Source organism: Durio zibethinus, chromosome 3 (genome assembly GCF_047325235.1).
Source record: "Durio zibethinus cultivar Kanyao isolate XHJ-2024 chromosome 3, ASM4732523v1, whole genome shotgun sequence".
Lineage (NCBI taxonomy): Eukaryota > Viridiplantae > Streptophyta > Magnoliopsida > Malvales > Malvaceae > Durio > Durio zibethinus.
The window spans coordinates 33,569,464-33,592,451 of record NC_143164.1 but is presented as its reverse complement, the minus strand read 5'-3'; the positions used below and the strand labels follow the sequence as shown (position 1 = coordinate 33,592,451).

Below are 22,988 nucleotides of genomic sequence, written 5' to 3'. Positions count from 1 at the left end.
TGTCTTGTTTATGAATCAATCTCCAACAATTGCAAATATCACATTGGACTGGATATGTGTCAATTAAATTAATACTTGATTTCTGTCACAAAACTCAAAAGTCATTGATCAATCTTTCAAAGAAACCATGCATGTTTCTTAATCAAAGTTCAATCAGTTAATCAATAAAAAAAAAGTAAAGAGAAAGGCTGAGTAATGGTTCAATTGGAAATTTTTTAGTTCTATCTTTATTTTCCTAATCGATAAAAGGATTTTATATTGTAAACACAAGCTAAAATAAATGAAAATTTTTTGTTTTTAATTTGACAAAATAAGTTATGGATCGTTCTAAATGATAACATAACTTTTTATGCATAAATAATAGTCATTGATGGTTCCCTATTTTATTTGTAAGATACAATGTCAAGCCTTGGATGGCTTAATAGGTTATACATTTTCATGTATGGATTAGTGGATACATAATTATTAAAATACCTTAAAATTTACATCCAACTTTTTCATTTATGCTCTTTCCATATAAAGGGAGCACTGTTTGTTTTGAATTTTAATTTTGTAGGGTTTACTTATACAATATGACTCATACACACTACACATGTTTGAGATATACTTTCACAAAAAAGAAGACTGATTTGTAGTTATTTTTGTTACAACTAATGTGAGTATATTCAAATTCAACCCGCACAATGTGCGGGAAAAGCAACTATTTAGTAGTATGGCAATGGAGTACTTTCAAAGGCACCGCATGGGAAAAATTACTACTTAGTAGTATGGGCATAGAGCAATTTCAAAGCAGTTAGGAGTTCAAAATCTTAATAAATAAGAGTAATAGAAAAGCAAAATTTTCAATGAATCTTGAGTCTTGATATGCAAAAGGATATAAATTTTAATCATCATGGTTTAAACTTTAAAAAGCAAATCTTATAAAAATCTATCACTGGATTAACTTGAAACTTAGTAATTTAAAGTGAAGTCTATAATCACTCCTCCTCATGTTAATCAATAAAACTAAAATCGAAACACTGTGATATCTCTTTTTTTTTTGTAATTTAAGGCTATATAGTTTTGAACTCAAAGCACATTTCATTAGTAAGCTCAAGAAATAACTCATTTTTGCTAAAAACCAAAAGCTGTTTCTACCTGAGTTTTGCCAAAAGAAAACTATCTGCAGAATCTTTTTTTTTTTTTCTTTGCTTGACTGAACAAAAGCCATGACTGAACCACACTAAAACACATTATTATTTTGTCTTAAACTCAATTACATGAAATTCATCTTTACTTTCTTTTCAGCAATTTCCCTGCAACCAAACATGAATTTATGTTGGATAATTCTATATAAGAAAACAACCACCAGAGTGCCAATAACTTCTAATATTAATACATCAAAGAAAATTCTAAATTTTACACACTTTTTTAAAAAAATAAAATAAAATCCAAGTTAGTTTCTCACCTTTTGCTTCAACGCCATTTTAGGGGTCTCTTGACATGTAATGTTCTTCAGCTCCTTCATTCTCTCTATCTCTCACTATGTCTCTTTCTCTGCAGAAGCCATCTGCACTTTTCAACGTCTCTTGAACGTTGAATTTATAGGAAATTAAAAGAAATCTTTAAACTCACTCGCCAATGACCGATTGTTTGTGGAAGGATACAATGTGAGACTCTGATGGTTAGGTTTTATGGTGAGTAAGCAATTACAAAGGGTCCACATGTGGGACCCGCATTGAGGATGTTAATGCATGAATTTTACCTGTCGTAGATTTTCAGATAAAGACAAATCGGGTTAGTGAGGCAACACCATATTAGTATAGTGATGTCACTTTATATTTATTTATTAAGACCACTCAACTTTAAGGTATTTGGCTTGATGGGCTGCAACTTTTTTAATTTTGTAGAAAAAGACTTATGTTACTTTTTTTTTTTCAAAAATGTTTTACTATTTATTTCTATTTTAGAATTTCTTTTTCATTTTTTTTACTTCTAATAATTTATCTAAAAGGTATATTTTAATTATTGAGTCATTGAAAAATTAATTAAATAGTTATAAACATGTTTTAGTTCAGAATAATATTACATTTCATTGTGAAATTCATATTAAGCAAATATTTTTATATTTCACTATTAGCATGCAAAATAAATTTTATAATTTAATTGGGTCCTTTGTATTAATTAGATATATAATTTTTTATTAATATAAAATCTTTGAGAGCAAAATATTACTTATCATTTATATTATATTACATCATTTATAACCTTCCTTTCGTGTATATAAGATCACTCACATTCCTTTAAGAAACGCAATTCATCTTGCTTTTTTGTGATTATAATTCAAAACTACAAAATCACACTTTATAAAATTGAAATCTACAAGATTAGATTTCGAAGACTCGTGTTCTACAGTAACTAAGAGCACTTTCCTATCATAATATTTTTGAAAATGATTAGTGCTTTATAGTTTACAATCTTTTGATATTTTCTTCTTTAACATTGTCTCTTTTTCTTATTAAAAAAAATTTACAAGCAATCACTTGCTCTTAATTGATATTAAATATTTTGATAAAAAATTTGATGTTAAATATCTTATGTATTTTAGTTTGTTCTATCATTATTTTTTAAAAAATAAAATAATATTACTAACTATTATTTGTATTAGTAATATTATTGACATACATTTTCCTTTACCAATCCTTTTATGTAGCCACCAAAAAGACTTGTGGTTTTTCATTTTTTAAAAATTTTTTGACAACACCTATCATAAATTACTCAAAAAAGATTTTTTTATTATCAATAATAGATTATTAATTATTTATTTCAAATTATTTTATCTTTAAAGAAAATAAGATGGCCTTGCAAAAATATTTTTTGCTTTATATCCTTTAAAGGTATGCAAAATTAGCAAGTACAAATTTCTTTTTTAAATTTTAATTTCATTATTATTATAAGAAGTTTTGATTCATAATAATCAAGTCTTAACTTTCAAATTTTTTTTTTAGAACTTCATTTATAATTAATCCAAAGAGAATGTATTTCTTAATATATTTTATTTTTTTATAAAGATAATGATTTTATCAACAAATTTTATTTAAACCCATTTTTAGATTTTTTTTTTTTGGCAACTCTATCTCTTGGAATTCAGTGGTATTTTCATTTTTTTGGTAAGTTATTATGGTTTTACCTTAATGAGTCATTCTAAATTTCCAACTATATATGAATAAATTTCTTTTTTTACAATTCTTGTTACCAATTATGGTATTTTCAAGTCGTAATTTTGAATTTCCTTAGATTTTTTTTCCTTTTTTTTTTTTTGGTAGGAATAAAGGGGTTGCTGATAAAATTTTTTTGGTAACTGTCAGGAATCTGCTTTTGTTTTTGGGTACTAATGTATCTATTATTATTCTTTTGGTGTGAAAAAGAAAAATATTATTGTAAATTCACCCCTATTAAACCTGTTACACATTTCAAATCAATCCCTTCTCCTATATTTGAACCCTATTAAACTTTTTTAGATGATGAATTTGCAATAATATTATTCTTTTTTGGGCCAAAAGAATAATAATATATACCACAATACCAAAAAAAACAAAAGCCAAATTCTGACAGTTACTAAAACAATCTATCAACAACCCCTCTATTCTCACTAAAAAAGGAAAAAAAATCTAAAGAAATTCAAAATTGCAGCTTGAAAAGACCAGAATTGGTAATAAGAATTAAAAAAATGGAATTATCATATATAGTAGGAAATTTAGAATACCCCATTAGGGTAAAACCATTAGTAACTTACCAAAAAATGAAAATACCACAGAATTCTAAGAGATAGAGTTGCCAAAAAATTTATAAAAATAGGTTTGAATAAAATTTGTTGATAACAATCATTATTTTATAAAAAATAATATATATAGAAATACATTCTCGTTGGATTTTTTATAAATGAAGTTCTAAAATGAAAAAATAATAAAACTTTGAATGTTAAGACTTGATTATTTTGAACCAAAAGTTCTTTTAATAATAATGAAATTAAAGTGAAGAAAGAAATTCTTTTGGAGAAGTTTGTCAAGAATAAATTTTGTTATATCAGAGATAGCTCCACTAAACATATTCATCTAAGATACAGTCACTTCTTCATTATTTTCCAAGAGATCAACAACAACAAGATACATAACCAAGATTGACATGTATAACCTAACCAAAAAATATGAAGAAAAAAATGACTGAGAAAAAGATCCCAATGCATTAAAGCTGATGATCCTTAAAAGTTCCAACTGAGATAGCATGCCTTAATGCTTTTCCCCAAAAGTTCCAGCTTAAAGAGTAGATGGTTTTACCTTTTTTGTTGGTTTTTCACCATTATCATTACCTAGAATACTTTCCACGTCACATGCAGGAACAGTGTTTTCCATAATCTTGGGAACTTTAAAATTAAAGTCTTCAAGGAGTATGTCTTTGTATTCTGGATTTTCTTGTAAGAAGGCTGCTACTTCCTTGACTGTTTTCAATCTATTTCTTTTTGGAGTCACATAATAAGCATCCACTTTCGAGCTATTGGATCTAAGTACCAAGCTTCGACTAAAACCTTTTGGGGTAATAGGAATACCAGGTTTGTCAATAGTCCAAGTATTATTTGCGTCATAATTAATATCAGCAGGATCATCGCAAGACGTTCCTGATATTCTTCCACAAACAAATGGCTCCTCATTGAATTTGCTTCTGATTTCTTCATACTCATCTTGTTTATGAATCAATCTCCAACGATTGCAGATATTACATTGGACTGCGAATATATCAATTAATCTAGTCCTTGTTTTCTGTCAAAAAACTCAAAAGTCATGATCAATATTTCAAAGAAACCATGCATATTTCTTAATCAAAGTTCAATCAATTAATCGATAAAAAAAAAATGTAAAGAGAGAGACTGAGTAATGGTTCAATTGGAAACTTTCTAGTTTTATCTTTATTTTACTAATCAATAAAAGGATTTTATACTGTAAACACAAACTAAAATAAATGAAAATTTTTTGTTTTTACTTTGCCAAAATAAGTTATGAATCATTCTAAAAGATAACATAACTTTTTATGCCTAAATAATGATCATTGATGGTTGCACTATTTTATTTGTAAGATACAATGTCAAGCCTTGGATGGCTTAATAGGTCGTACATTTCCATGTATGGATTGGTGGACACATAATCATTAAAATACCTTAAAATTTATGTCCAAATTTTTCATTTATGCTCTTTCCATAAAAAGGGAGCATTGTTTGTTTTGAATTTTTATTTTGTAGGGCTTACTTATACCATATGACTCATACACGCTACACGTGTTTGAGATATACTTTCACAAAAAAGAAGACTGGTTTCTGGTTATTTTTGTTAAAATTAATGCGAGTATATTCAAATTCAACCCGCGCATTAACCACTTAGTAGTATGGTAATGGAGTACTTCAAAACCACTACAGGGAAAAAATTACTACTTAATAGTATGAGCATAGTGCAATATCAAAGCAGTTGGGAGTTTAAAATTTTAATAAACAAGAGTAATAGAAAAACAAGTTTCAATGAATCTTGATTCCTGATATGCAAAAGGATATAAATTTTAATTACCATGGTTTAAACTTTAAAGAGCAAACCTTGTAACCACTAGATTAACTTGAAACTCAGGAAGTTAAAGTGAAATCTATAACTCACTCCTCCTCATGTCAATCAATAAAACTAAAATAAAAACATTGCAATATCTTTTTTTTTTTTTTTTTTGTAATATAAGGCTGTCAAGTTTTGAACTTGAAACACATTTCATTAGATAAGCTCAAAAATAAGTCAGTTTGCTAAAAACCAAGAGTTGTTTCTACTTGAGTTTTGTCAAAAGAAAACCATATGCAAAATCTCATTTTTTGTTTTTTTCTTTGCTTGCCCGGATAAAGGACATGACTAAACCAAACTAAAACACATTATTATTTTGTTTTAGACTCAATTACATGAAATTCATCTTTATTTTCTTTTCAGCAATTTCCTAGTAACCGAACATGAATTTATGTCGAATAAATTCTGTATAAGAAAACAATCATTGGAGTGTCAATAACTTCTAATATTATTAGTAAAGGATTTAAATAGCGATTTAAAAGCGGAATAGTGACCGCAAAATAACGATAGCGTCACCACCCGTCACCGTTATTGGACAAAACACGATTGTGAATTTCATTCATGACAAAAACGAAGTGTAACAGCCGCAAATAATGGCTTAACGGAGAATAACGGCAATAACAGACCATTATTGCTGCTATTCCGTTTTTCTACACGGATCTAATAGTTCGAGAAAAAAATAAAATTTCAAGTTTCAACCATTCAGCATTTCGGCACCCAAATTCAAATTAGTATCAAATTTTCAATTAACATTCAAGATCAAATAAGGTAAGAAAAGAAAGTTAAATTATTTTTTTTTTTTTGTAAATTTTTTGTAAAATGATCTGTTGTGAGAGTTTGAGATTTGAAAGAGACGAACGAGGTATACTAAGTAAGTGATAATGATGAAAAGATGCAAAAGAAAATGAGAGATGAAAAAAAAAAGAAAGAAAAATTTTTTTTTGAAAAGCAAAGCTTTGGATGCGCGAAGAAGATGAACAAAAGCTAGTTCTAGATGGTTCTGTCATCCTGCTACAATTAAACATTTGAGGGGCATTAAAGCAAGCACGTAAGAAGGGATTGGGTGGGATGGGGAAAGATTGGGTGGGGTGGGGTGGGGTGGGGTGTAGGGGGGTGAGGAGGGATTGGGTGTGGTGGGGTGTTGGGAGGTGGGAGTTGAATTTTTTATTTAATTTTGTAATTAATTTTTGAAATTTTTTTAGTTAAAATTCAATTAGAGGTTTTAAAAATTTATAATTAAAAAAATAAGAGATTAATAATTTAATATAATATATATAGAGATTTTAGATGAAAAATTTTGATAAATTTTTTTATATAAGTTAGATGAAAAATAATTAAAATTAAATATTATATTTTGATTGTGTTATTTATTAATTTATAATTTTGTATCTGAATTTTAATATTTTTTTGTTGTTTTGATATTTTATTGTTGTTAATTTTTTTTATATTAGATTAATTCTTGTTATTTTTGTGTAATTATTGAAGATTGTATTTATTATATAATTATTGAAAGTTATTTGTGACAAAAAAAATTATATCAATTAGTGTATCAAAAAGATTAAGTTGTTTAATAAATTTAGCATTTTATGATTTATTACTCTTACTAAGATTAAAAACTAAAAATAAAAAATATAGGTTTGAAAATTTTATTAAAATATAAGTTTGAAAATTTTTAATTTTTGAAATTTTTTTAGGTAAAATCTAATTAGAGAGATTGAAAGTTTATAATTAAAAAAATTAAGGGATTAATAATTTAATATAATATATATAGAGATTTTATATGGAAATTTTTTATAAATTTTTTTGTATAAGTTAGACAAAATTAATTAAAATTAAATATTATATTTTGATTGTGTTATATATTAATTTATAATTTTTATATGAAATTTAATAATTTTTTTTGTGAATAAACCAAATATGAATGCTTTTTATAATCTAAATAAAATTATAAATAATTTTTTTAAAAAATAAAAATATAGTATCATAAATTATTTTTAAAATCATTGAATAAGAATTTTTATAATTATAATTATAATTATTACATTTTATATAAATTATGTAAAAAAAAAAAAATTCACAATCGCAATTATCGCAGTGACCGCAATGATCTCCTTTATATTCAAAGTGCGATAAACGCGACACGACTGAAAATGTGATTGCGATCGTTATTTAAATTCTTGATTATTACATTAAAGAAAATTCTAAATTTTACACAATTTTTTTGGAAAATAAAATAAAATCCAGGTTGTTTTCTTACCTTTTGCTTCGACGCTATTTTAGGGGTCTGACTTTCAATTTTCTTCCGCTCCTCCATTCTTTCTATCTCTATCTCTGTCTCTTTCTCTGCTAAAACCATCTGCACTTTTGAAGGTCTCTTGATCATTGAATTTATAGAAAATTAAGAAAATTTTAAACTCACTCGCCAGTGACCGATCGTTTGTGAAGGGATACAGTGTGAGGCTCTGATTGGTTGAGTACTACGATGAGTCAGCAAATACAAAAGGTTTACATGTGAGACCCACATTAAAGATGCTCATGCATGAATCTTAACTGTCTTAGATTTTCGGATAAAGACAAATCTAGACTGGGGGTTGGTGAGGCCACGCCATATTAGGATAGTGACGTCACTTATATTTATTTATTGAGACCACTCAACTTCAAGGTATTTGGCTTGATGGGGTGCAACTTTTTAAATTTTGTAAAATAAGACTTGTGTTACTCTTTCTTTCAAAAATGTTTTACTCTTTATTTCTATTTTAGAATTTCTTTTTCATTTTCTTTACTTCTAATAGTTTATCTAAAGAGTATATTTTAATTATTAAGTCATTAAAAAATTAATTAAATAGTTATAAAGGTGTTTTTGTTCAGAATAAAATTACATTTCATTGTGAAATTCATATTAAGCAAATATTTTTATATTTCACTATTAGCATGAAAAATAAATTTTATAATTTAATTGGGTCCTTTGTATTAATTTGAGATATAATTTTTTACTAATATAAAATAATTGAGAGTCAAATCTAATGTATCAAGTATATTATATTACGTTATTTATAACCTCCGTTTTGTGTATATAAGATCACTCACATTCTTTTAAGAAATGCAATTCATCTTGCTTGTTTGGATTATAATTCAAAACTACGAAATCGTAGTTTATAAAATAGGAATCTACAAGATTAGATTTTGGAGACTTGTGTTCTAACGTAACTAAGAGCACTTTCTTATCATAATATCTTTGAAAATGGTTAGTGCTTTATAATTTAATATCCTTCAACGTTTTCTTCTCTAACATTGTTTCTTTTTCTTCTTAAAAAAATTTGCAAGTAATCTCTTACTCTTAATTGATGTTAAATATTTTGATAAAATATTTGATGTTAAATATCTTAAGTAGTTTAGTTTGTTCTACCATTATTTTTTAAAAAATAAAATAATATTACTAACTATTATTTATACTAGTAATAATATTATTGAGAAACAATTTCCTTTGCCAATCCTTTTATGTAGCCACCAAACGGAATTGTGGTTTTTCATTTTTAAAAAAATGTTTTTTTTACATCACCTATCATAAATTACTCAAAAAAGTTTTTTTGATTATCAACAATAGAAGATTAATTATTTAATTCAAATTATTTTTTCTTTTAGGAAAATAAGATGGCCTTGCAAAAATTTTTTTTTACTAAGTCTTTTAAAGGTATGCAAAATTAACAAGTATAAATTTCTTTTTTCACTTTTAATTTCATTATTATTATAAGAACTTTTTATTCAAAATAATCAAGTCTAAATATTCAAATTTTTCTTTTTTTTCTTCTTTAGAACTTCATTTATAATTAATTCAAAGAGAATGTATTTTTTAAAAAGATAATGATTTTGTTAACAAATTTTTGTCAAACCCATTTTTAGATTTTTTTTTTTTTTTGGTAACTTTTATCTCTTGGAATCCAGTGATATTTTCATTTTTTGGTATGTTCTTGTGGTTTTACCTTAATGGGTCATTGTAGATTTCCTACTATATATGTATAAATTTCCTTTTTCATAATTCTTGTTACCAATTATGGTGTTTTCAAGTCCTAATTTTGAATTTTCAAAGATTTTTTTTCCCTTTTTTCTTGGGCATAAAGGGGTTGCCTATAAATTTTTTTTGGCAACTGTGAGGAATTTGCTTTTGCTTTTGCCTATTATTATTCTTTTAGTGTGAAAAGGAAAAATATTATTGCAAATTCACCCTTATTAAACCTCTTATTATTGACACATTTCAAATAAATCCCTTTTTCCTGTATTTGAACCCTATTAAGCCTATTTAGATGATGAATTTGCAATAATATTCTTCTTTTTCAGTCCAAAAGAATAATAATAGATACCACAATGCCAACAAAACAAAAGCCAGGTTCTGACAACCACAAAAAAAAAAAAAATTCTATCAACAACCCCTCTATTCTCACTAAAAAAGGAAAAAAAGGCCATTTAAAGAAATTCAAAATTGTAGCTTGAAAACACCAAAATTGGTAATAAAAATTTTTAAAAAATAGAATTTATCATATATAGTAGCAAATTTAGAATACCCCATTAAGGTAAAATCATTAGAACTTACCAAAATTTGAAAATACCACTAGGTTCTAAGAGATAGAGTTGCCAAAAAATTTATAAAAATGGGTTTGAATAAAATTTGTTGATAACAATCATTATCTTTATAAAAAATAAAATATATTGAAATAGATTCTCATCGGATTGTTTATAAATGATGTTCTAAAGTGAAAAAATAATAAAACTTTGAATGTTAAGACTTAATTATTTTGAATCAAAAGTTCTTTTAATAATAATGAAATTAAAGTGAAGAAAGAAATTCTTTTGAAGGACTTAACATGTTTAAAATACTTAATGACCGATTCTTTTAATTTTGTTTGAAAAACTTATTATTTTGTTCATATTTCAAGTATTTTTTCCTAATTAGTAACATTCTTAGTTCTTCCCCTTTATTACATCTAAAGTTATCATTACTTTTTTTTATTATGTTAAGACACTTTTTACACATTTTATGCAAATGATATGAATTTTACATTTTTGCTCTCATGTTTAAGTTACAAAATTTTTTTTATTATTTATTATATTTTTGATATATTTACATAAATAATAATTAATCAAAATTTTACGTTACCAACATAATTATTTACATTATAATAATATTTCCATGGTTGTTCTTACTTTCTAATAAATTTAGATTTGTCATAACTCTTTTTTAAAGAATTACAACACTTCTTACTCAATTTTTTTCCACATGATACACATTTTATACTTTTTTCTCACTTGTTCATGTTACATATTTATTTTTTAAATTTTATCTATTTTTCTTATATATTTACAAAAGTAATAATTAATTAAAATTTTAAGTTGCTTACTAATTATTTACGTTGCAATAATATCTTCCTATGGTTGTTCATACATCCCATTTTGTTTGCATCACCTATTTGTTTTCTAATTTTTAGCTATTTAGCTTATACATTTAAAAAACAATAATTAATTAAAATTTTATATTACCTACTTAATTATTTACATTACAATAATATTTTTTTACAATTATTCTTATGTTTCATTATGTTTAGAATTGTTATAATTTTTTCATAGTGTTTTACAACATTTCTTACCCATTTTACATCAAATAATTCTAATTTTATTTTTTTCTCACTTGTTTATATTACCAATTTATTTTTTTTTAATTTTTAACTATTTTCCTTATGTATATACAAAAATAATAATTAATTAAAATTTTTAATTGCTATCATAATTATTTATATTGTAATAATATAATTTTATGATTGTTCTTAGTTTGCATTATATTTAGGATTATTATAACTCTTTCTTAGTGTTTTACGACACTTATTGTCCATTTTACACTAAATTATATTAATTTTATGTTTTTTACTAGTTTATATTATCAATTTATTTTTTAATTTTTAGCTATCTTATTATATATTTACAGGAACAATAACTAATTAAAATTTATGTTGTTAACATAATTATTTACTTTATAATAATATCTTCTTATAGTTGTTTTTATTTTTCATTAAGAAGTATAAATTTCTTTTTTCATGTTTAATTTTATTATTATTATTATTATAAGAACTTTTGATTCAAAATAATTAAGTCTTAACATTCAAACTTCTTCTTTTTTTTTCTCTTTAGAACTTCATTTATAATTAATCCAAAGAGAATGTATTTCTTAATATATCTTATTTTTATAAAGATAATTATTTTATGAACAAATTTTATTCAAACCCATTTTAAGATTTTTTTTGGGCAACTCTATCTCTTAGAATCCAGTGGTATTTTCATTTTCTAATAAGTTCTTGTGGTTTTACCTTAATGGTTCTTTCTAAATTTCAAACTATATATGCATAAATTTCCTTTTTAACAATTCTTGTTACCAATTAAGGTGTTTTCAAGCCATAATTTTGAATTTTCTTAGATTTTTTCTCCTTTTTTGGTGGCAATAGAGGGGTTGCTATTTTTTTTTTTTTTGTAACTATTAGGAATCTGTTTTTTTTTTTTTTTATACTGATGTATTATTATTATTCTTTTGGTCTGAAAAAGAAAACTATTATTGCAAATTCACCCCTACTAAACCTGCTATTATTGACACATTTCAAATCAATCTTTTTTCCTATATTTGAACCCTATTAAGCCTATTAAATTATGAATTTGCAATAATATTCTTCATTTTCAGGCCAAAAGAATAATAATAGATATTACAGTTCCAAAAAAACAAAAGCCAAATTCAGAGAGTTACCAAAAAAAATTTATCAACAACCCCTCCATTCTCATTAAAAAAGGAAAAAAAATCAATCTAAAGAAATTCAAAATTGCAACTTGAAAACACCAGAATTGGTAATAAGAATCTTAAAAAAATGAAATTTATCATATATAATAGGAAATTTCGAAGCCTCATTAAGGTAAAACCATTAGAACTTACCAAAAATGAACATATCACTGGATTCTAAGAGATAGAGTTGTCAAAAAATTTATAAAAATGGGTTTGAATGAAATTTGTTGATAACAATCATTATCTTTATAAAAAATAAAATTTATTGAAATACATTTTCTTCTGATTATTTATAAATGAAGTGCTAAAGTGAAAAAATAGCAAAACCTTGAATGTTAAGACTTGAATATTTTGAATAAAAAGTTTTTTTAATAATAATGAAATTAAAAATAGAGAAAGAAATTTTTTTGAAGGAGTTAACATGTTTAAAATACTTAATGACCGATTCTTTTCATTTTCTTTTAAAAACTTTTTATTTCGTTGATATTTCAAGAATTTTTTTTTTTAAGGATTTAACATGTTTAAAATACTTAATGACCGATTCTTTTCATTTTATTTTAAAACTTTTTATTTCGTTGATATTTCAAGAATTTTTTTCCTAAATAGTAACATTCTTGGTTCTTTTTGTTTTTTATATGAAAAAGGTCATAATTTTGAAACAGAAAAAGAGATTGTTGGTGCAAATATTTGAATTTTAACTTTACTAAATACCATTTTTAAGAATGACTATATCAATAAATCAGATTAAATTTCAAATTCAACATTCTTATTTCTTACCATATAAAAATTCAAACAAAATCATATTCTTACCATATAATAATTTACTCCTTATATGATTCATTCATCACATAATTTAACTAAATAATCATTTAGTAATTGACATGGCAAATCACCATTGGCTGTCTTGAAATCACTTTGTCCAATTTCATGTATATATAAGGATGAATTTTATATCTTCCAAAAAGAAGGATGAACATTAATAGGCCTATTTGACTACTTTTCTTTCTCATTAAGAAAAGACAAAATGAGTTCAACAAAAAGTATTAGAATTTTTTTTTAAAGAAAGTGTTAGTGATGGGAGATACCATTTAGATTTCCTACCAAAATTGTATAAAAGATGATCATATGCAAGTTTTAAATACTTCATAAAAAGGGTCATGGTAACAAATGTACAAATACACTACCATTTTTTTTTATAAGATGCATGTCCATATTTAGGATAATCCATGAATCATAACTTTTTTTTAACCTAAAAATGGTAATTAAATATGAAACTTACAAGGGTGTAAGATAGAAACCTTACACTCTCTACTTTATAAGCTAAGTAGTAACTTCTTAATCTCACAAATTTAAGAGGATGCATCACCTATTGATTATAAATTCACTTAATAAAAACACAAAGATAAAACACCTCTCATAACAACTCTTAATTCTGTGAGAAAATAAAAATATAACTTGTTGGCTCTTGCTCTCTTGCTTCATCAACTTCCTTGGTATGTTGGAGTGGCCAATATATAGAGAAATTGAAGAGTTGGCTATTAGGGATGCTTAGGAAAAAAAATAGCCATTGAAAACTTGAGAAACTAGCTGTTGCAGTTGTTCAAAGGCATACCTGATCAATCCCATCTATGAGGGGATTGATTAGTTTACGTTTTGCTACCCATTTCATGTTTGGAAAACAAGACCTGATCTATCCTTTATGTAGGGGATCAATTGGTTAAAAGGGGTGATTAATCCCCTACATAGGGTGATTGATCCTCTTTTGCCTTTTTAACACCAAAATTGCTTCTGTAAGAAAAATCAATCGATTCTTTCTCTGAAGGGATCGATCTTATCAAAATTGGTTGGTTGTCTTTTATTTTGCACTCTATTCATTAATTTGATCATATCTTGAGTTACATAAATCCAAATCATAAACCGTTTAAAGATTTAGAAACTATACTTAAAGAGCTTTCTATCATATAAAATTCATCATCTAATTCATTGCATACAAATTATAGTGAATTTTCAAATCTACACATTGTGCAGTTTTTAGATAACTATAAAATGTCTAGTAAAAATTCAAAATTTTTTCTTAAAAAATATGAATTTTGATTTTGTTTAATACATTAAAAAGTAGACTCAAAGAGCTTTTCAATCATATAAAATTTAAATATTAAATCTTTGTGAATTAATACAAAAAAATAAAATAAATTCAATGTTGGGAAACTTTGCTTTTCTAAGACAACTTTCTTAAGTTAATCTATTTCTCAAAACCAATATTATCAAAATTGTATTAAGTCCAAAATGAATAAGTTCACTTTAAAAACAATAATAATACTTTCATTTAAGCTCAAATAAATAATCTTTAAAAATAGATTTGGTTTGAAAAAAATGAAAACAAAGAAAGGTTTGTTTACACTTTGAAAAATATATTATTTATTTAGTATCAAAATATAAAACTTAAAAACATGTACTAAATAATTTTTTTTCAAAATCTTAATCAAAGTTATTTAGCTTAATATTTTATCATTTCAAAATAAAGATCAATTCAAGGCTAACAGTTAATGTAAGAAAGTGAGAATAATCTCAAAATTAGTATTATTTGACATAAAGTGATTACAAGTATCGTTACACCTCAATAAAACATTGTGATAATTATAAACGTAATGAAAAGTAAAAACAAGTGTAAAAATTATTATTAAAATGTAAATAATTAAATTGGTAATGTAAAAAAATTAGTATTATAAATAACAAATAATCCTACACTAAAAAATAGGTGTTAACATAAAAAGATAACAATAATCATAAAATTGATATTTTTTAGAGTAAAATTATTAAAAGTGTTGTAGCACCTTTAAAAAAAAAAGTTATGATAATCATAAACGTAATGAAATGTAAGAACAAGTGTAAAAAGATATTATTATAACATAAATAATTAAGTTAATAACGTAAAAAGACTTATTGTTATGAACAAAAATATTTCTAAAAAAAAGTGTTAATGTAAAAAGGTGAGAGTAATGAGTTGTGATAAATTTAAACGTAATAAAAAGTAAGAACAAGTGTAAAAAAAATATTATTATAACATATATAATATTTTTGACAACATAAAAAAATTATGATTACAAATAATTAATAATTCTAAACAAAAAAATAAGTGTTAGTATAAAAAAAGGTGAGATTTATCGTAAAATGGGTATTATTTGGTGTAAAATGATTAAAAGTGTCATAATACCATTAAGAAAAAAATTGTAATACTTCTAAAAGTAATAAAAGGTAATAATAAGCATAAAAAAAATATTATTAGAACATAAATAATTAAGTAGGCAATATAAAAGAACTATTATTACAAATAAAAAAATAATTTTAAATAAAAAGTTAAAAGTTAATATAAAACAATGAGAATAATCATAAAAATTGTGTTATTTAATGTAAAATAGTTAGAAGTATCATTACAACTTAAGAAAAAAATTATAATAATTCTAAACATAATAAAAAGTAACAACAAACATAAAAAGATATTCTTAAAATATAATAAATTGGTATCATAAAAAAATTAATATTATAAATAAAAAATAATTCAATCAAAAAATAAGTGTTAACGTAAAAAGGTGAGAATAATCATAAAATTTATATCATTTAGTGTTAAATATATTAAAAGTATTCTAATACCTTAAGAAAAACTTGTAATAATTCTAAACATAATAAAAGGTAAAAACAAACGTAAAAGATTTTATTATAATATAAATATAAACTGACAACATAAAAAAATTATTGTTATAAATAAAAAATAATTCTAAATAAAAAAATTATTTTAACGTAAAAAGGTAAGAATAATTACAAATTTAAAATCATTTGATGTAAAATATGTTACAATATCATAATATAAAAGGATAAGAATAATTGTAAAATTGGTGTCATTTGACATAAATTAGATTAGAAGTATTATAACACTTTAACAAAAAATTGTGATAATTTTAAACGTAATAAAAAGTAGGAACAAGTATAAAAAAATTTTATTGTAACATAAATAATAATTTTTGCAACATAAAAAAATTATTATTACAAATAAATAATAATTCTAAACCAAAAAATAAGTGCTAATATAAAAAAGGTGAGAGTAATCGTAAAATTGATATCATTTGACGTAAAATGGCTAAAAGTATCGTAACGCCTTTAAAAAAAAAGTTATGATAATCCTAAACATAATGAAAAGTAACAACAAATGTAAAAAGATATTATTACAACGTAAATAATTAAGTTGGTAATGTAAAAAAGTTATTATCACAAATAAAAAAAATTTTAAACAAAAAAAAAAGTTAACATAAAACGATGAGAATAATCATAAAATTAGTATTATTTTACGTAAAATTGTTAGAAGTCACCTTAACAAAAAAATTATAATAATTTTAAATGTAATGAAAAGTAACAACAAACGTAAAAAGATATTATTGAAACATAATAAATTTGTAATATAAAAAAATTAGTATTATAAATAAACTAATTCTAAATAAAAAAAAAGTGTTAAAGAAAAAAGATAGAAATAATTGTAAAATTGGTATAATTTGACATATCGTAATACTTAAGAAAAAGTTATGATAATTTTAAATATAATAAAATGTAGGAACAATCGTAACAGATTTTATTGTAATATAAATAATTAAATTGACAATGAAAAAAATTATTATTATAAATAAAAAAAATCTTAAACATAATGAAAAGTAACAACAAGCATAAAAAGATATTATTACAACGTAAATAATTAAGTTGATCATGTAAAAAAAAATATTATCACAAATAAAAAAATAATTTTAAACAAAAAATAAGAGTTAACATAAAACGATGAGAATAATCATAAAATTAGTATTATTTTACATAAAATTGTTAGAAGTCACCTTAACAAAAAAATTATAATAATTTTAAATGTAATGAAAAGTAATAACAAATGTAAAAAGATATTATTAAAACATAATAAATTTGTAACATAAAAAAATTAGTATTATAAATAAAACTAATTCTAAACAAAAAAAAAAAGTGTTAAAGAAAAAAGATAGAAATAATCGCAAAATTGATATAATTTAACATAAAATATGTTTAAAGTATCGTAATACCTAAGAAAAAGTTATGATAATTTTAAATATAATAAAATGTAGGAACAACCGTAATAGATTTTATTGTAACACAAATAATTAAATTGACAATATAAAAAATTATTATAAATAAAAAATAATTCTAAATTTAAAAATAAGTGTTAATGTAAAAATGTGAAAATAATCATAAAATTGATATAATTTAATGTAAAATGTGTTAAAAGTATCATAACATAAAATATATGAGAATAATTATAAAATTAGTATTATTTAGTGTAAAATAATTTAGAACTATCATGACATCCTAAAGAAGAGTTGTGATAATTCTAAATGTAATGAAAAATAAGAACAAAAGTAAAAAATATATATATTATTTTAATATAAATAATTAAGTTGACAACATAAAAGTATTATTATTATAAATAAAAAATAATTCACTCCAAAAATAAATGTTTACATAAAAATGTGAGAATAATATTAAATTTTGTATCATTAGACATAAAGTGTATTAGAAGTATTTTAACATCTTAAAAAAAATTTGTGATAATTCTAAACAAAATAAAAGATAAAAATAAGTGTAAAAACATATTATATAAGCCAAAAACATATTGATGCCTAGCTACTGTATATTTGAGAATCTTTTTCAAAAATCTTAACTTTCTCATCTGCAACTTAATGAAGTATTGAAAAATGGGTTCATATTCGCGATTACAAGCGATCATGTACAACCACAATCTAAGCCAAATGCTTTAAGGACTAAACAATCAAGGGAAAATTTCAAACATTTTTATGAAATTTGGAAATTTGATATTTCACTATAGATTTCGAAAATCCTCAAAAGCTACCATTAAATCATTTGATTTGCTTTGTGGCAAAAGAAAATACAACCTTTTCTATTCTCTTTCTCAATCAGGGTAAGTAAAACTCTGAAAGACTCCATTGAATGTCTTTTGCAAAACGGATTTAAGAATTTTTTAAGAGCATCAATTTATAATAATATATATATATATATATTGTTAATAGATTTATTAATTTAATTAATGAAAAAAATTTTTGAGTGTTCAAATAATTTTTTTTTCCAAATTTTTTTATTTTTAATCTTTGATGTGTCTATGAACATGCTACTCTTTCACTTGAATTTGTCATTGTTACAAACCCCTTTTCTCTTTCTTTATTTGCAATCTTTGCCACTAACCCTTTCCTTACTTTAAATTGTAGAAGCGAACCCAATTTCTTTCAAGATTGTCAACAAGTGTTGCCATATAATATGACCTGTTTTTTATTAAACATCAACACAACTCAACTTACCACTATCAGCTTCCTCTCTACTCTTGACAAATCAAGAATAGTAACAATATCTAAGTCCTAGTTCGATCAATTTTAAGATCGAACCCTTTGCGGTCTTAAGTTTTTCAATAAATTTGTTTCCTTAAGCAGCGACTACAATTAAGCATATAAATAAAAAAAAAAACTTATTTAGATTATTAAGTAGGTAGATGAAAAGCAAAGAGTTTTATTTTAAAATTAAAAAAAAAAACAATTAAGCACATAGACGAAGAATCCGTTTAGATTATTTTTATGGTTAGTTCTATAATGTAGGAACTATTTTTTTATTTTATAAAAATAGATGTAGTTGAAATAAATAAAAATTAAAAACTATGACATAAGATTGACTTGACTTAAAGATACTATTAAGAGAAACAAATTTAAAACTACCCCAATTATAGAATAAATTTTAAATTACTCTTTTACAGGAAAAAACTTTCAAAAAGATTTCTAAATATTCGTTCTATGAAACTAAATTAACCAAACTAATTTAAAATTTATGAATGTTCATTCTACAAGTTCAATCAATTTTGAATAAAATTATCTAAAACTAAATTAACCGAATTAGTTTATTTTATATTTATTAACTGAATTGAATTTTTTAATTTCAAAATTTAATCTTGAATTTTTTAGTTTTGAAAATTAATTTGATCAGTTCGATTAATTTTTTTAACTAAAAAATAAAATATAATCAGATTAAAATATATTTTAAACATTTAATTTTTTATATTTAAAATAAATTAAAAAAATCATCTAATAAAATATTTGAATATTAAAATATTAAGTTAAAAACTTTAATAAAATAAAATAATTCATTTTATGTTTTTTTTTGTTTTATATAGGATCTTGTTATATTTACACTAATTAGTTTGTGATCCTGCATTGCATGGATTATTTTATATATTTAAATATGTGTTTACATTGTAAAATTTATATTTTTCATACAATTATATCTAAGTTTAAAGTTTTATGATAAATATAAAACATAAATATATATTCAATTAACATGTCATAAAAAAATTAAATTTTACTATTATTATCTTGATCAAAATGTTAAAAATAAATATGAAAAATAAGAGATATTAGATATGGATCAAAAAGTAAAAAGAATTGAATATAAATATAATATTAGTTTTTTAGGAAAACATAAATATTGAATAATCAATTAAATAATAAAAAAAGTGTTTACGTACTTTTACTAAATTATGATTTTGATCAAAATATTAAAAAAATACCAATCAAGAAATGTGTGTGTAAACACCATTTATTATTATTATTATTATTATTATTATTATTTATTTAATTTTTTTCTCTATTTCTTCTCATTTTTTGCATTTGTCTTCTTCTCATTTTTTTTTCTTCTTTTTCCCTTCTTTTTCATCTTTATCCGATTCAAATCTAGTGCATTAAATGCACAATCCCTAAAGTCAAAATCACCATCACTAGCTGCCAACGGTCGACCGACAAGCCGTCAATCACGAACGGCATACATGATTTTTCAATTGAAAAATGATATTTGAATCCCAAAAGATCTGAGATTTGAATCCTAAAAAGCTCTATAAATAGAGCTTGTTATTTGCAAATAAGGCAGAGGGAGAACCGAAGCAAAAAACGGTAAAAAAAAGGAAGATTCTGTCAAAAAAATTTTGCAGAAACTAAAAAAAAAAAGATAAAAAACAATCCCCTTGAACGGGGAACCCAACACCAAACTACACCTACAAAGACACCCAACAAAAACAAACCAGAAAACACACAAACAAAAAAAAATATTTTTTTCACTGAAACTTTGAAAGCAGATCTAGGGAAGTGAGGATTTTTTTTTTGTGAAAAAGAAGTCAGATCTGTGCTCAAGAGGTCGAGAGGAGTTCGTAAGAATTTTTTTAAAAATTTTTCGATACTATTGACGGCGGTCGGAGTTCACCCCCGACGAAGACCACGGAGACCGTCACGACAGACGGCCACCGGCCCCAGGTTGCCTGAAAAAAAAATAGAGGAAGAAGGTTTTTTTTTTTTTTTCGGAGGAAGGAAAGAATTAGTGAAAAAAATTTTTTTAAACCTTTTATATAAACGTTCAGAACCAAAACGATGTCGTTTCATTAAAGGCCCAAAACGACGTTGCTTTAAAAGCCTAAGATCAGCGCGTCAACCCGCGACCTGACCCGAGATCCACGTATCCGACTCGACAACCCGTTTCTTCTTCAGCCATTGACACGTTTGACTGGACCGAAACTAAACCCCCCAGACCGAACGGGTACTAAACCGTTGAACCGTCCAAATCGAGTCAAACTGTCAGACCGAACCGCTGAACCGAATCGCACATTGATCGGTCTGGTTCAGGTAAAAAAAAATTTTTTTTGAATTTTTTTGAATTTTTATATATTATTTTATTAATATTTATGCATATTAAAATATTTATATTTGTTAGATTAAATGATGAAATTGTGGTTAATTTTTTTTTATACAATTATGTTAATTTTTAAAATAAACTTCAAAAACAATAACATAAAAATAAATTTAATAATAATACTAAAGTAATAAAAATGTAGGAAAAGAAAATTTTTATCCGACGATGAGATTCAAAAGTATTCCGAGTAGTGATGCCTACGAAATCTCTAGGTGAGAAGATTTTTTTAAAATACTACCAGTATATTGGAGTATTTATAAAAAAAATTTCAATACAGTAAAAAAAAAATTTTTTTTAGTAATAAATAAAAATTGATTAATAAATTAAAAATATAAGTAATAAAAATAGGAAGGAAAGAAATTTAATCCAATGATGAGATTCTAAAAGTATTCCGAGTAGAGATGCTTTAAAAAAATCTCTAGATGAGAAGATTTTTTGTAATATTACCAACGTATTGAAAAATTTATAGAAAATCTTCAATATAATTAAATTCTTTTTTCTTCAAAATTTTAATTAAAATTAAAAAATTAATAAAACAATTAATAAATTTTTTAAAAAAGAACAAAATGTGTGCATCAACATGTTATTATTTGCATTGCATACATGACATAATTTTTTGCAAAAAGTAAATTTAGACTTCCAAAGATGAGATTCTAAAAGTATTCTAAGTAGAGATGCTTTAAAAAATCTCTAGGTGAGAAAGAATTCTTTTAATGTTACCAACGTACTGGAACATTTTAAGAATAATTTCAATAAAAAGGTTTCAATTTATTTTTCTTAAGAATAATTTTTTTTAATAAATAAAAAAATTAAAAAAATTATTTTTCGAACACTGAAAATTGGACTATTTTTATCAAAATTGAAGGATAACATGTAGTTAACTAGTACCGTTTTTTTAACGGGCATTGTGGGGGTGCTAATCTTTCCCCACACATAACCGACTCTCGAACCCAGACAGTTGCGCAAACCCTAAAATTATCTTTTTAATAAATTTTAATTAATTTTAAGATTTCATTAAAAAGATATGTTTTAATAGATGACCAATCACACCTAGTCAAAAAAGATTGATGGCGACTCTGTTATTTTTTATTTTGTTTTCAAATTTGTCGGGTGGATACAAAACCGTTACGACAGTGTGACAAACAAAAAAAATTGAATAAAAATAATATCAAGAAATCATCTAAATAAAATATACAATAAAATTACAAAAACAATATAAATCATAAAGGAAAATTGAAAACTGAAAAAATGATGTAACACATATTATTAATTGTTAATAAACTTAAAGTTATATGTGTTTTTTGAATTTAAAAAGAAACTAATAATAAAGTATTTGAAAATTAAAAAAATAAAAGAGATATATGTAATTTTAAATTTAGGAAGAATATTTTTGTTTTAATTATTTCTTATTGCATATATATAGTAAAAAAAAATCAATAATTTTATATATTTTTAAATTTATCAATATTTTAATTTTTATTTTAAATGAGATTTTATTTTTATTTTTTTCATTAGAATGATTCCAATAAATTTATCTCATTTAAATAAAAATAAAGATTATAAATTATTTAACATAAAAAATTTGAATAAATATAATTTTTTAAGATTTAAAATACCTTTTGAATTTAAATAATAAAGTTATTTAGTAGTCAATTATATTATACACTGTAATATAATATTATATATGATTTTATTGTTAAATTTTTATAAAATTATTTTTAGTAATAGATCAAAATAACTAATTAATT

The 22,988-nt window shown here is 23.5% G+C and overlaps 1 protein-coding gene across 1 annotated transcript; it reads right to left on the bottom strand.

Moving 5' to 3' along the window:
• Positions 1-4,295: 4,295 nt before the first annotated feature.
• LOC149519770 (methyl-CpG-binding domain-containing protein 1-like) lies at positions 4,296-7,941 on the bottom strand. Its single transcript, XM_089757836.1, has 2 exons — positions 7,868-7,941; positions 4,296-4,785 (listed from the first exon to the last, which is right to left on the bottom strand). Exons 1-2 carry the CDS (start codon positions 7,939-7,941, stop codon positions 4,296-4,298), a joined length of 564 nt encoding a protein of 187 aa, XP_089613962.1.
• Between the last annotated feature and the right edge of the window lie 15,047 nt (positions 7,942-22,988).

What these genes read in the sequence shown, in the direction of transcription:
- LOC149519770 (XM_089757836.1), bottom strand. Translation starts at nt 7,941, where the DNA reads ATGGAGGAGCGGAAGAAAATTGAAAGTCAGACCCCTAAAATAGCGTCG. An exon ending in AAGGTAAGAAAACAACCTGG is followed by an intron (nt 4,786 to 7,867) that starts ATTTTATTTTAT and finishes GAAAACAAGGAC; the next exon opens with TAGATTAATTGATATATTCG.